Source organism: Oncorhynchus gorbuscha, linkage group LG07 (genome assembly GCF_021184085.1).
Source record: "Oncorhynchus gorbuscha isolate QuinsamMale2020 ecotype Even-year linkage group LG07, OgorEven_v1.0, whole genome shotgun sequence".
NCBI lineage: Eukaryota > Metazoa > Chordata > Actinopteri > Salmoniformes > Salmonidae > Oncorhynchus > Oncorhynchus gorbuscha.
The window spans coordinates 42,976,497-42,990,078 of record NC_060179.1 but is presented as its reverse complement, the minus strand read 5'-3'; the positions used below and the strand labels follow the sequence as shown (position 1 = coordinate 42,990,078).

General features: G+C 43.2%; 1 protein-coding gene across 1 annotated transcript in view; it reads left to right on the top strand.

Annotated features, from left to right (window-relative positions):
• LOC124039887 (ETS translocation variant 4-like) overlaps positions 1-10,365 on the top strand; it is a 51,787-nt gene extending 41,422 nt beyond the window's left edge. The window contains exons 8-12 of the mRNA XM_046356406.1: positions 568-636; positions 1,503-1,550; positions 4,502-4,674; positions 9,230-9,331; positions 9,587-10,365. Coding sequence (XP_046212362.1) covers positions 568-636; positions 1,503-1,550; positions 4,502-4,674; positions 9,230-9,331; positions 9,587-9,814 — 620 coding nt within the window. The 3' untranslated portion in view covers positions 9,815-10,365. The remainder of the gene's footprint in view (positions 1-567; positions 637-1,502; positions 1,551-4,501; positions 4,675-9,229; positions 9,332-9,586) is intronic.
• Positions 10,366-13,582: the final 3,217 nt, after the last annotated feature.

The following is a 13,582-nucleotide window of genomic DNA, read 5'->3' as shown; positions in this document are numbered from 1 at the left end:
TCACTCACACAGGCACACATACACTATACTGTGTATGAGATGAGACCAGGTCGTCACCAACCATTAGCAACAAGGAGAAACATCGACCACCCACCCCGGATGAGAGAGGTTTTTAATTTATACAACTTCCGGAAATAGAAATGTGATTAAAGGATTTGATTAGGGATTGATAGACATGTAAAGATCTCATCCATTTGCGGTGTGGCTGGTTGTCAGGGTGTGTCCAGTTACTGACCTGTATATTACTAATGCCAGGTGGATGGGCAGAGTGCCGACACCGCAGACTCACCATTCTCTACCACTGTACTACACTACACTGCTGCTCCCCACTAGGTCCTTACTCATGGCTTAAAAATACTTTCGAGGACAAGTGATATTATGACAAATGAAGGTTTTGTCCTTGCAGGGCTAGAGGCGATCAAACCAAAAATATGCACATTAATACTCTCTCTCTCCCTGTGGATATTGGCCTGGTATTTATAGACTGAGGAAGAAAAGCCATCTGTACATTGAACAAGTTCACACTGCTTTGAGCAATAGGTGTATGCTTGTGTCTCTGTCCTATAGACGTGCCTGGATGTCCTTCCATGTACCACCACAACGAGGGGTACCCCAACCCCCAGCACAACAATGAAGGTAAGCAAAAACTCTGGTAACTAGGTTATACGAATTATGACTTGTTCAGAAGCATGTATAAACCCTTCATAGATACTTCATAGACACGTATGACTAATGTTATAATGCATTATGACTGCAGCATGTTTTTTGTGTTTTTTCTTTTTACATTTATGCCTTATTACCAAAAGTCTGTGCCCCCGGTTCATTGCACTGTAGATGGGAGGGGCATACTACATGCACCGAATCTCCCTCTCCCATTTTTTATTTATTTAAATGAGGCCTTGCTACTGGCTGTAACCGGCCCAGTGTCCGTATTTCCATTGGCTAACCGGAGGTGTCGCTATGTTTCCATTGGCAGAGGCTCTGGCCCCTTTTCCTGCCTCAAGGATCTCCGGATAAACATTTCTACTGGAAAAAGCCTGTGTATTCTTCCTTGAGAAAAGAAAAACACTCCTCCTCCTCTTCACTCCCTTTGTTTGTCACACCATTCTAGTTATTGTCCAGGATCATTTCTTAAACAAGTGAGAACTCAGGAACTGCCCTTGAACAGCCATTCCCAAGACAGACTGTATTACTTAAGATCATCAGAGTATTAAACACTTCAAATGAAATATGAAAACAAAAGGAAGATGGGGTCCTTTTGAGATATTTACATGAAGGAATCCTCCCCTTCTCACAAAGTACTCTACTCCTTTGTGTTTAAGTGGATAAGCACATCCAATAAAGAGTGTTCTCTTCTCAACCACTTCAACATGTGTCATGGGCGAATTCACCGTTTTCATACTCATTCATTTTGCCACAATGTGATTCAAGATTTGGCATACAAGTTAAAGCCACACAGGACAACTTGAGGAATTAATTATAACACCGGTCTTGTGTTACAGGCTATCTCTTTGAAAACGACTCCTGCGTCGTTCCGGAGAAATTCGAAGGTGAGCCTTACAACCTGCTATCGACCGTCCAGGAGTCAGCTCAAGACACAGAGCCTAAAACTTGCACACTCCAATCCACTTCAATAGGTGTCACTGAGATCAGATAATGGTTATGGGTGATGGCACTGAGGGTGTCCACTGTCCGTTCTCCATATGAGAGGAACAGAATCCATTCAATCACATCACGTGTCTCTCCGTTTGGTATCAGCACACTAAGTGCCAATCGTATCAGATAGAGTGTCGCTGACTGAACAATAAGCTGTAGAGTTTTTTTTTTTGCGTGACAGGCTCTTGGTTGGAGCTGAGTTAGCGGGTTTTGTTTCCCCGTGCGTGAGGTAGGGACCAGGCTCCTGTGTCATGGAGAGCAAGGTGACAGTCGGTTTCCCATTGTGCGCTGGGGGTGATTGACGTGAGGGGAGAGCCTGAGGGCTACTGCACAGGTTGAGCCGGCGAAACACACTGCGTTAGAGCACCATTTACTTACAAGCGGCTTGCCCCAAGTTCCCACACATACGGTGCTTATCCAATTAGACTTACCCCCACACCAGTGGGTCACCACTGTCTTATGTTAATGTTGCCTCTAGTGTTACTGCGTTTCCATCAGGAGTGTGACACTTTTTATTTAGTTTATTTAACCAGGCAAGTCAGTAAAGAACACATTCTTATTTACAATGATGGCCTACCAAAAGGCCTCCTGCGGGGATGGGGGGGGGGGCTGGAATTAAAAATAAAAATATATACAATATAAATATAAGACAAAACAACACTACATAAAGACAGACCTAAGACAACAACACAGCAAGGCAGCAACACAAGACAACACAGCATGGTAGCAACACAACGTGGTAGCAGCACAAAACATGCAGCAAACATTATTGGGCACAGTCAACAGCACAGATGTCAATAAGGTAGAGACAACAATACATCACACAAAGCAGCCACAACTGTCAGTAAGAGTGTCCATGATTCAGTCTTTGAATGAAGAGATTGAGATAAAACTGTCCAGTTTGAGCTCCAGTCGCTAGCGAACTGAAAAGACGAGCAACCTAGTGTGTGCTTCGGGGACCTTTAACGAATGTGACTGGCAGAACGGGTGTTCTACAGTGGGGCAAAAAAGTATTTAGTCAGCCACCAATTGTGCAAGTTCTCCCACTTAAAAAGATGAGAGAGGCCTGTAATTTTCATCATAGGTACACTTCAAATATATCAGACAAAATATGAAAAACAATCCAGAAAATCACATAGTAGGATTTTTAATTTATTTAATTGCAAATTATGGTGGGAAATAAGTATTTGGTCACCTACAAACAAGCAAGATTTCTGGCTCTCACAGACCTGTAACTTCTTCTTTTAGAGGCTCCTCTGTCCTCCACTCGTTACCTGTATTAATGGCACCTGTTTGAACTTGTTATCAGTATAAAAGACACATGTCCACAACCTCAAACAGTCACACTCCAAACTCCACTATGGCCAAGACCAAAGAGCTGTCAAAGGACACCAGAAACAAAATTGTAGACATGCACCAGGCTGGGAAGACTGAATCTGCAATAGGTAAGCAGCTTGGTTTGAAGAAATCAACTGTGGGAGCAATTATTAGGAAATGGAAGATATACAAGACCACTGATAATCTCCCTCGATCTGGGGCTCCAAGCAAGATCTCACCCTGTGGGGTCAAAATGATCACAAGAACGGTGAGCAAAAATCCCAGAACCACACGGTGAATGACCTGCAGAGAGCTGGGACCAAAGTAAACAAAGCCTACCATCAGCAAGGGCATTGAAGATGAAACGTGGCTGGGTCTTTCAGCATGACAATGATCCCAAACACACCGCCCGGGCAACGAAGGAGTGGCTTCATAAGAAGCATTTCAAGGCCCTGGAGTGGCCTAGCCAGTCTTCAGATCTCAACCCCATAGAAAATCTATGGAGGGAGTTGAAAGTCCGTGTTGCCCAGCAACAGCCCCAAAACATCCCTGCTTCTAGAGGAGATCTGCATGGAGGAATTGGCCAAAATACCAGCAACAGTTTGTGAAAACCTTGTGAAGACTTACAGAAAACGTTTGACCTCTGTCATTGCCAACAAAGGGTATATAACAAAGTATTGAGATAAACTTTTGTTATTGACCAAATACTTATTTTCCACCATAATTTGCAAATAAATTCATAAAAAATCATACAAATATGATTTGTATGTACCTATGATGAAAATTACAAGCCTCTCTCATCTTTTTAAGTGGGAGAACTTGCACAATTGGTGGCTGACTAAATACTTTTTTGCCCCACTGTATGTGGAGGATGAGGGCTGCAGTAGATATCTCAGATAGGGGGGAGTGAGGCCTAAGAGGGTTTTATAAATAAGCATCAACCAGTGGGTCTTGCAACGGGTATACAGAGATGACCAGTTCACAGAGGTGTATAGAGTGCAGTAATGTGTCCTGTAAGGAGCATTGGTGGCAAACTAAAGACTTGTGGCGAGCAGAAGCAACAACCTGTTGCTTTGTGAGAAGGTGTTAAATTGTTCAGTTAGTTCACAGTTAGCCGCTGCTATGTAAATGAAAGCTGAAAAGTACCCAGGGCCTTCCCTTGAAGACCCAGTGAGACACGGGTACCGGCCCGCATAGATGGAAACCCCCCAAAAATAGGATAATTTTGGGTAAAACACTGGGGTAAATCCTCAGTGGAAATGCACCATCACCCTGACCATCAAGATAATCAACTCTCCCTCACATGGTTGCAGTTACTACAGTGTCTTAAGCATGTCAAGACAGCCATTGATTGGACTCAACCCAAAATGACAGTCTTATCCATATCCTATTAGTAATGGTAAACAAGCTTTGCCCACATTACCATGCTTGTTAGTAGCCGTCTTATGTCAATGGTAGCTGCCTATTTCCTTAAACCAGCCTGAGCCTACAGCCTAGTCCAACCTCCGGTGTCCCTATTCCTCTCCAGGTGAGGTGAAGCAGGAGGCGGGTAGTGTGTTCCGTGATGGGGCCCCCTACCAGCGCCGGGGATCCCTGCAGCTCTGGCAGTTCCTGGTGGCCCTGCTGGATGACCCGGGAAACGCCCACTTCATCGCCTGGACCGGCCGCGGCATGGAGTTCAAACTCATCGAGCCTGAGGAGGTAAGGCCCAACCTACAAGTCGAAATCTAAAGTAATTAGAACGACAGTAATGACATCTCTAGCGGAACTATATCTACTGTAAAACAAAATGTATCACGTCCTCTTTGGAAAGAATTGTTAGAAGTAGGCTTAACTGTTAGAACAAGGCTAAGTTTGCTTGTTTGGGAGGTCAGAGACAGACATAAGAGGTATTTCATGCGGAGTGTGCCTTGAAATGGCATCTCCCAATTTGGGATCTTTTCTCTTTGTTAAGAAACGTTATAGGCTTGACCATCAGAAGTAGTTCCCCCCTGCTATGTGTTGCAGGGTCAGACGTAAGAGGTATGTAAAGGGGCAATCTGCAGTTGCTACATTCCTTTCTGGGCTTATAAATGAATGATTATGGACCCATTGAGTCTTGAATCATTTAACTTAGAAACGCCTCATGAACTTAATTCAACTGTCGTACCACATCAGAACCCAAAATACAAGCTTGTTTAAAAAAATTATAATTAAACACTACCCACATGAAAAAAGACATATACTATGTTTAAATACTATAGTATTCACTGTAGTGTCTTTACAGACTTTACTGAACATAAAAATACACACAACATGCAACAGCTTCAATTGTTTTACTGAGTTACAGTTCATAAAGAAATCAGTCAATTGAAATAAACTAATTAGGCCCTAAACTATGGATTTCACATGACTGGGCAAGGGTGCAGCCATGGGTGGGCCTGGGAAGACATAGGCCCACTCACTTGGGAGCCAGGCCCAGCCAATCATAATGAGTTATTCCCCAGAATGAGTTATCACAGACAGAAATACTCCTCAGTTTCATCAGCTGTCCGGGTGGCTAGTCTCAGAAAATCTCGCAGGTGAAGAAGCCGGATGTGGAGGTCAAGGGCTGGCTTGGTTACATTTGGTCTGCACTTGTGAGGCCAGTTGGACATACTGCCAAATTCTCTAAAATGGCTTATGGTAGAGAAATGAACATTAAATTCCTTTTGGTGTCCCCAGCACAAGGTTCACCTGTGTAATGATTAAGCTGTTTAATCAGCTTCTTGATATGCCACACCTGTCAGGTAGATGGATTGTCTTGGCAAAGGAGAAATGCTCACTAACAGACACGTAAAGAAATGCGTGCACAAAATTTGAGAGAAATGAGCTTTTTGAGCATATGGAAAATTCTGGGATCTTTTATTTCAGATCAAGAAACATGGGACCAACAATGTTGCATTTATTTTTCTGTTCAGTATAAATACTGTAGTAAGAAAAAAACTGTAGTACAGTGCCTTCCGAAGGTATTCATATCACTTGACTTATTCCACAGTTTTGTTACAGCCTGAATTCAAAATGGATGTAAAAAAATCTCACCCATCTACACACAATACCCCATAATGACAAAGTGAAAACATGAATTTAGAAATGTTAGCACATTTTCTCAAGCTCTGTTACATTAGATGGGGAGCGGTGGTGAACAGCAATCTTCAAGTCTTTCCACAGATTGTCAACGTGATTCAAGTCTGGGCCACTATAGGACTTTCACATTCTTGTCCTGAAACCATTCCAGATTTGCTGGATGTATGCATGGGGTCATTGTCCTGTTGTAAAGTAAATCTTTGCCCCAGTCTAAGGTCATTTGCACTCTGAAGCAGGTTCTCATCCAGGGTTGATCTGTATTTGGCTCCATTCATTGTTCCCTCTATCCTTACCAGTCTCCCAGTCCTTGCAGTCGAAAAGCATCCCCATACCATGATGCTGCAACCACCATGCTTCACGGAAGGGATGGTGTTAGGTGGGCGCTTTACATTCAGACCACAGAATCTTTTAGCTTATGCTCTCAGTCTTTCACGTGCCTTTTTGCAAACTCCAGGCGTGCTCATGTACCTTTTTCTTAGGAGTGGCATCCATCTGGCTGCTCTCCCATCAAGTCCAGATTGGTGAAGTGCTTTAGAAACTGTTTTCCTTCTGGCAAGTTCTCCCATCTCAGCCAATTCATGTTGTACGAAGGACCAAGGATATACAGTGTGCCTCCTCACAATTCTCTGTCGGAGATCTACAGAGACTTCATGGTATAGGTTCTGCTCTGACATGCACTGTCAACTATGGGACCTCATATAGAGACAGGTGTGATTCTTTCTAAATCATTTCAGTTTAATTGGCCTCAGGTGAACTCCAATCAAGTTGTAGTGACATCTCAAGGATGATCAAAGGAATTATGAGCATTAGAGCAAATGGGTATGAATATTTATATTTCTGGATTTCATTTTTAATAAATGAGCAAAAATGTCAAAAAACATGTTCTCGTCATTATGGGGTAAGGTGTGTAGATGGGTGACACATTTTGGGGGGAATTCAGGCTTTAACACCAAAAATGTGGAATAAGTCAAGGGGTATGAATACGTTCTGAAGGCACTGTATACACTATAGTGTATTATAGTATACTGTAGTATGGACTGTACTACTTGTAGAGTTTTTGCTGACATTACTGTAGTATTTAATATAGTGTTTTTATTTTATTATCTTTGACATAGCAATGAAAACCTACTGGACAAAATACTTGAAAGAGCAAATTTTCCCTATCTGTAGCTGGGTAGAACTTAGGTCTACACGGACAGTTCAGAGCTCCTGCTCTTTTGATAACCTGTAGGGAACACAATATATGGTCTATAATTGGCTTTTAGGTTTCTCACTTAGAGGTGGCACATATTTGGATATGGGGAGGGGAATGGGCAGGGTATATGCAAATTAAACACTGTAGTGTTTTTGCAGACATTTCTTTAGGATTTACTGTAGTGTTTTTGTGGTAAGTAGTATACTGTATATTTACTATAGTATTCTACAATATACTACAACATTCTCTAGTAAGTACTACACATGTTATAGGTATACTAGTGTTTAGTATAGTATTCTACAGTTCACTCCATAATTCTATAGTAAGTACTGTAGTATTCTATAGTAAACTGTAGTATTTTTTAATGTGAGTCTATAGCCTCAAAACATGTCTAACACTATCATTTTGATTTCATGGACGGTAAGTCCATAGCTCTGTCGATGAATTTGAGAGTGGTTGGATTTCTCCAACCCCAGCTTTTTACCGAAACAGGGGAGAGGAGTATGACTTAAATGTAAATGTAAATGAGTACACTTCATGGTTTCAAGCACTGATTGCCCCTTTAACGCTGATTGAGCTTTCTCTAGAAAAAGGTTTCAATGTTTGATATTGCTCCCCCCTCCACCCTTCTAAACCATCTCTGGGGCAGTGCACTGATCTAAACTGCCAGTTGCCCATTAACCTCCATGCATTATTTACCACACGTATTAACAGGAGATACACACACAAAATGGAAGATGAGCTCCATCACCTCATATTCACTACACATCACCTGTAAGTAAATGGACTGGTTGAGAGATGCTTTTGAAGTTGAGCTGTTGACTTGAAGTTTACGCAAACAGATAACTGAATTTACAAGACATTTAGAAAACATTCTGATACAATGATACTTCCATTATCTGGCTACTGTACATAAATAATTCATACTACAAGAGCAGCTAAGGTTGAGTGTCCACTCAGGATCAGAGAGAGTAGTCTGCTCAGGGAAAATCAGCATTCCCTAATCCCCTAAATCAGGAGTCGACTACGCCTTCACAACGTGTCCTCTATCCACACTCAAGTCTTCCTATAGTGACCAGGCTGTTTGTCATCAACACACATCTCAGACGGCGCAGTTCCATTCTGGTCTCGTCTGGAGATGTGAGACATTTAGTAGGTATTGGAATTAGCAGGCAGTCAGTGGGGAGTTCAACTTGAGGTTGAGACAATATTTCACGATGCTGCCTCTATGACAACCTGGCACCAGGGTCATTTCACTGCGCACATTGTGGGACTCTGGTTGCATTAAAGTGGTGATGGGTTATATAAAAAGGAAGTGAATCCACATGTGGGGGCTTTTGATATGATGAGCCAGTTAACTCGGAGAGAAAGAGCCTCAAAACTGGTCACCGAGGATCCCCTAGTGGTGGCATTGGAGATTTGTAGGCAGAAGGAAGAAAAATGGTGTTGTTCCCTACAGGGCAAATGATTTGGAATTCATTCATATTGGCCCCAGCAGCTTTCCCCCTAGGATTTGTTTCTTCAGTGGTGGCCGGGGAGGCTAAGATTACTACTAGCGTTAGCGCAGTTATATGCTAGCTATTCCATTGCGCAACGACATGTTAACTGTTCCCATAGACCTCCAGTCATTGAGCCAACGACTATCCATTTGAAAGTGCGTCTCCGCAAAAATACATATATAGCCCCAAAAGAATTTGGGCAGAGGGGGCGACAATTAAGCCGCGGTGTGCCACCCCTGCTAAATAAATATAGAATATATACACAGGTCCTCACTCCATCTGACCTCAATCCATAAAATAATATAATCGGAGTGTCCTTTGGCAGATGCTAAAAACTCCTTTAAATTTGTGTTCATTCACCCGTGAAGAGCAGAGGGCCTGGAGCTGAACAGTCCCAGATGTAACCACCTCTTGCTCTCTTCCCTCCCTCCCCCTCTCTCGTTCCCGCTCTCCTCAGGTGGCCAGGCTCTGGGGCATGCAGAAGAACCGTCCAGCCATGAACTATGACAAGCTCAGTCGCTCCCTGCGTTATTACTACGAGAAGGGCATTATGCAAAAGGTACAAACTAAAGGCATTTATAAACCTAGCTGTACAATATTCTTTATTCAGTAGATCAAATGTGTCTCAGAGCGATGGGTCTGCCGATCATATGGTTGGCTCTTCCATTTAATTTAGAAGCAATGTTTTACATTAAATGGCTAATGTGTATATCGGATTTATTTGATTAGATTTGTTACACACACTTGCATTAGTATAACGACACCGACTAATGAACATATCTAACAAAGGAATTCCTTTCCTTCGTATTGGCAGGTGGCAGGGGAGCGCTATGTTTACAAGTTTGTGTGCGAGCCCGAGGCTCTCATCTCCCTGGCCTTCCCCGACAACCAGCGGCCCAGCCTGAAGGCAGAGTTTGAGCGCTACGTCAACGAGGAGGACACTGTGCCCCTGTCCCACATGGACGAGGGGGCCTCCTACCCCAGTGAACAAGCCCCACCAAACATGGGCGCCCAGCCGTACTCCAAAGGTTACATGTACTAATGCCACCACCCCACCCGCTATCCTCTCTGTCGGGAGTTGGCAACAGGCGGCCCGTGGGACGAAACCGACCGACAAGTGTTTTTTTGGGGGGCGGGGCCTCAAAGTTTTTCGGGTTTTCGTTTTGTCAAAGACTAACATCACCTGGAATTCAGGCCAAAATGTGTTTAATTTAGGACATTTGTTCCCAAGTATTCCCACAAATAAAAAGAGGTGATAATGTCTCAATGTAATCAAGGTATGAAAGTTGTTTTTTAAAAATACAATCTCTTTTTTGGGCTTAGTTGTGGTAAATTTGCAGCGTGCAAATGATTATGTTCCGGGACCCCCGACCACCCGCTCCGGAAAAAAAATAGTCCCGCGTCTGAATCTAATCTAGTTGCCTACCCCGGCCCCTATTGCACATGTCCACCCCATTCACTTGTATATAAAAAGGCTATGGTGTTTCTTTGAGTTTTTAACAGCTGCATTCCTCTCACTTCTGAGGCCTATTTAATCCATACACATGACTGTGGTTAAAGAGATTGCTTAATAAAGACACAATATTACTACTACTCTGTGCAAAGACATATATTCTTTCTCTGATTGTGACAGATTTGGAATGGCTACACAGAGGGAGAATGGGTGTTATTTCAACACATGGAGTAATTTACAGTATAGATCATGAGCATGAAAATCAGTTAATCTAACTTCAGTCTATGGCAGACTCTCAATTGCATACTCCTCGACTCCTCTCTCCTCTGGCTTTCTCATCCAATGGGTTTTGAGGGGAGTACGCGAGGAGTACGCAATTGAGATTTTCCCAAAGTCGTTGACAAAAGAGCACATGCATTTCCGACCTCACATGCTGACATTATCAGTGGTCACACCGTATGTGAACTAGGAAACGTGATTACTACGAAGGTTCTTATAGGTCAGACTGTTCCACTCCAAATACAGTGCATTCGTAAAGTATTCAGACCCCTTCCCCTTTGTTACATTACAGCCTTAAATCTAAAATTACTTAAATGTTTTCCTCAATAATCTACACACTATACCCCATAATGACAAAGCGAAAACATGTTTGCAAATGTATTTACTTTTTTTTTTAAAGACACACTACTGGTCAAAAGTTTTAGAACACCGACTCATTCAAGGGTTATTCTTTATTTTTGACTATTTTCTACATTGTAGAATAATAGCAAAGACATGAAATGAAATAACATATGGAATCATGTAGTGAACAAAAAGTGTTAAACAAATCAAATAGCCATCCAGCCTTGACAGCATTGCACTCTTGACACTCTCTCAACCAGCTTCATGAGGTACTCACCTGGAATGCATTTTAATAAACATGTTTGCCTTCTTAAAAGTTAATTTGTGGAATTTCTTTCCTTCTTAATGCGTTTGAACCAATCAGTTGTAGGTGGTATACAGAAGATAGGGATATTAGATAAAAGACTAAGTCCATATTATGGCAAGAACAGCTCAAATAAGCAAAGAGAAACGACAGTCCATCATTCCTTTAAGTCATGAAGGTCAGTCAATACGGAAATTGTGAAAGTTGAAAGTTGAGTGCAGTTGCAGAAAACATCAAGCACTATGATGAAACTGGCACTCATGAGGACCACCACAGGAATGGAAGACCCAGAATTACCTCTGTTCATTAGTTACCAGCCTCAGAAATTGCAGCCCAAATAAATGCTTCACAGAGTTCAAGTAACAGACACATCTCAACATCAACTTTTCAGAGGAGACTGTGAATCAGGCCTTCGCAGTCAAATTGCTGAAAAGAAACCACTACTAAATGGACACCAATAAGAAGAGACTTGCTTGGGCCAAGAAACACAGGCAATGGACATTAGACAGGTGGAAATGTGTCCTTTGGTCTGATGTCCAAATTGGAGAATTTTGGTTCCAACCGCCGCGTCTTTGTGAGATGCGGTGTGGGTGAACGGATGATCTCGGCATGTGTATTTCCCACCGTAAAGCATGGAGGAGGAGGTGTTATGGTGTGGGGGTGCTTTACTGGTGCTATAGGACTCTCAGACCATGACAAAAAAATATTCTCTGGTCTGATGAAACAAATATTGAACTCTTTGGCCTGAATGCCATGCGTCATGTCACGTCTGGAGGAAAGCTGCCACCATCCCTAAATCAAATCAAATTTTATTTGTCACATACACATGGTTAGCATATGTTAATGAGAGTGTAGCGAAATGCTTGTGCTTCTAGTTCCGACAATGCAGTGATAACCAACAAGTAATCTAACTAACAATTCCAAAACTACTGTCTTATACACAGTGTAAGGGGATAAAGAATATGTACATAAGGATATATGAATGAGTGATGGTACAGAGCAGCATACAGTAGATGGTATCGAGTACAGAATATACATATGAGATGAGTATGTAGACAAAGTAAACAAAGTGGCATAGTTAAAGTGGCTAGTGATACATGTATTACATAAGGATGCAGTCGATGATGTAGAGTACAGTATATAGGTATGCATATGAGATGAATAATGTAGGGTAAGTAACATTATATAAGGTAGCATTGTTTAAAGTGGCTAGTGATATATTTACATCATTTCCCATCAATTCCCATTATTAAAGTGGCTGGAGTTGGGTCAGTGTCAATGACAGTGTGTTGGCAGCAGCCACTCAATGTTAGTGGTGGCTGTTTAACAGTCTGATGGCCTTGAGATAGAAGCTGTTTTTCAGTCTCTCGGTCCCAGCTTTGATGCACCTGTACTGACCTCGCCTTCTGGATGATAGCGGGGTGAACAGGCAGTGGTTCGGGTGGTTGATGACCTTGATGATCTTTATGGCCTTCCTGTAACATCGGGTGGTGTAGTTGTCCTGGAGGGCAGGTAGTTTGCCCCCGGTGATGCGTTGTGCAGACCTCACTACCCTCTGGAGAGCCTTACGGTTGAGGGCGGAGCAGTTGCCGTAACAGGCGGTGATACAGCCCGCCAGGATGCTCTCGATTGTGCATCTGTAGAAGTTTGTGAGTGCTTTTGGTGACAAGCTGAATTTCTTCAGCCTCCTGAGGTTGAAGAGGCGCTGCTGCGCCTTCTTCACGACGCTGTCAGTGTGAGTGGACCAATTCAGTTTGTCTGTGATGTGTATGCCGAGGAACTTAAAACTAGCTACCCTCTCCACTACTGTTCCATCGATGTGGATAGGGGGGTGTTCCCTCTGCTGTTTCCTGAAGTCCACAATCATCTCCTTAGTTTTGTTGACGTTGAGTGTGAGGTTATTTTCCTGACACCACACTCCGAGGGCCCTCACCTCCTCCCTGTAGGCAATCTCGTCATTGTTGGTAATCAAGCCTACCACTGTTGTGTCGTCCGCAAACTTGATGATTGAGTTGGAGGCATGCGTGGCCACGCAGTCGTGGGTGAACAGGGAGTACAGGAGAGGGCTCAGAACGCACCCTTGTGGGGCCCCAGTGTTGAGGATCAGCGGGGAGGAGATGTTGTTGCCTACCCTCACCACCTGGGGGCGGCCCGTCAGGAAGTCCAGTACCCAGTTGCACAGGGCGGGGTCGAGACCCAGGGTCTCGAGCTAGGAGGGTACTATGGTGTTGAATGCCGAGCTGTAGTCGATGAACAGCATTCTCACATAGGTATTCCTCTTGTCCAGGTGGGTTAGGGCAGTGTGCAGTGTGGTTGAGATTGCATCGTCTGTGGACCTATTTGGGCGGTAAGCAAATTGGAGTGGGTCTAGGGTGTCAGGTAGGGTGGAGGTGATATGGTCCTTGACTAGTCTCTCAAAGCACTTCATGATT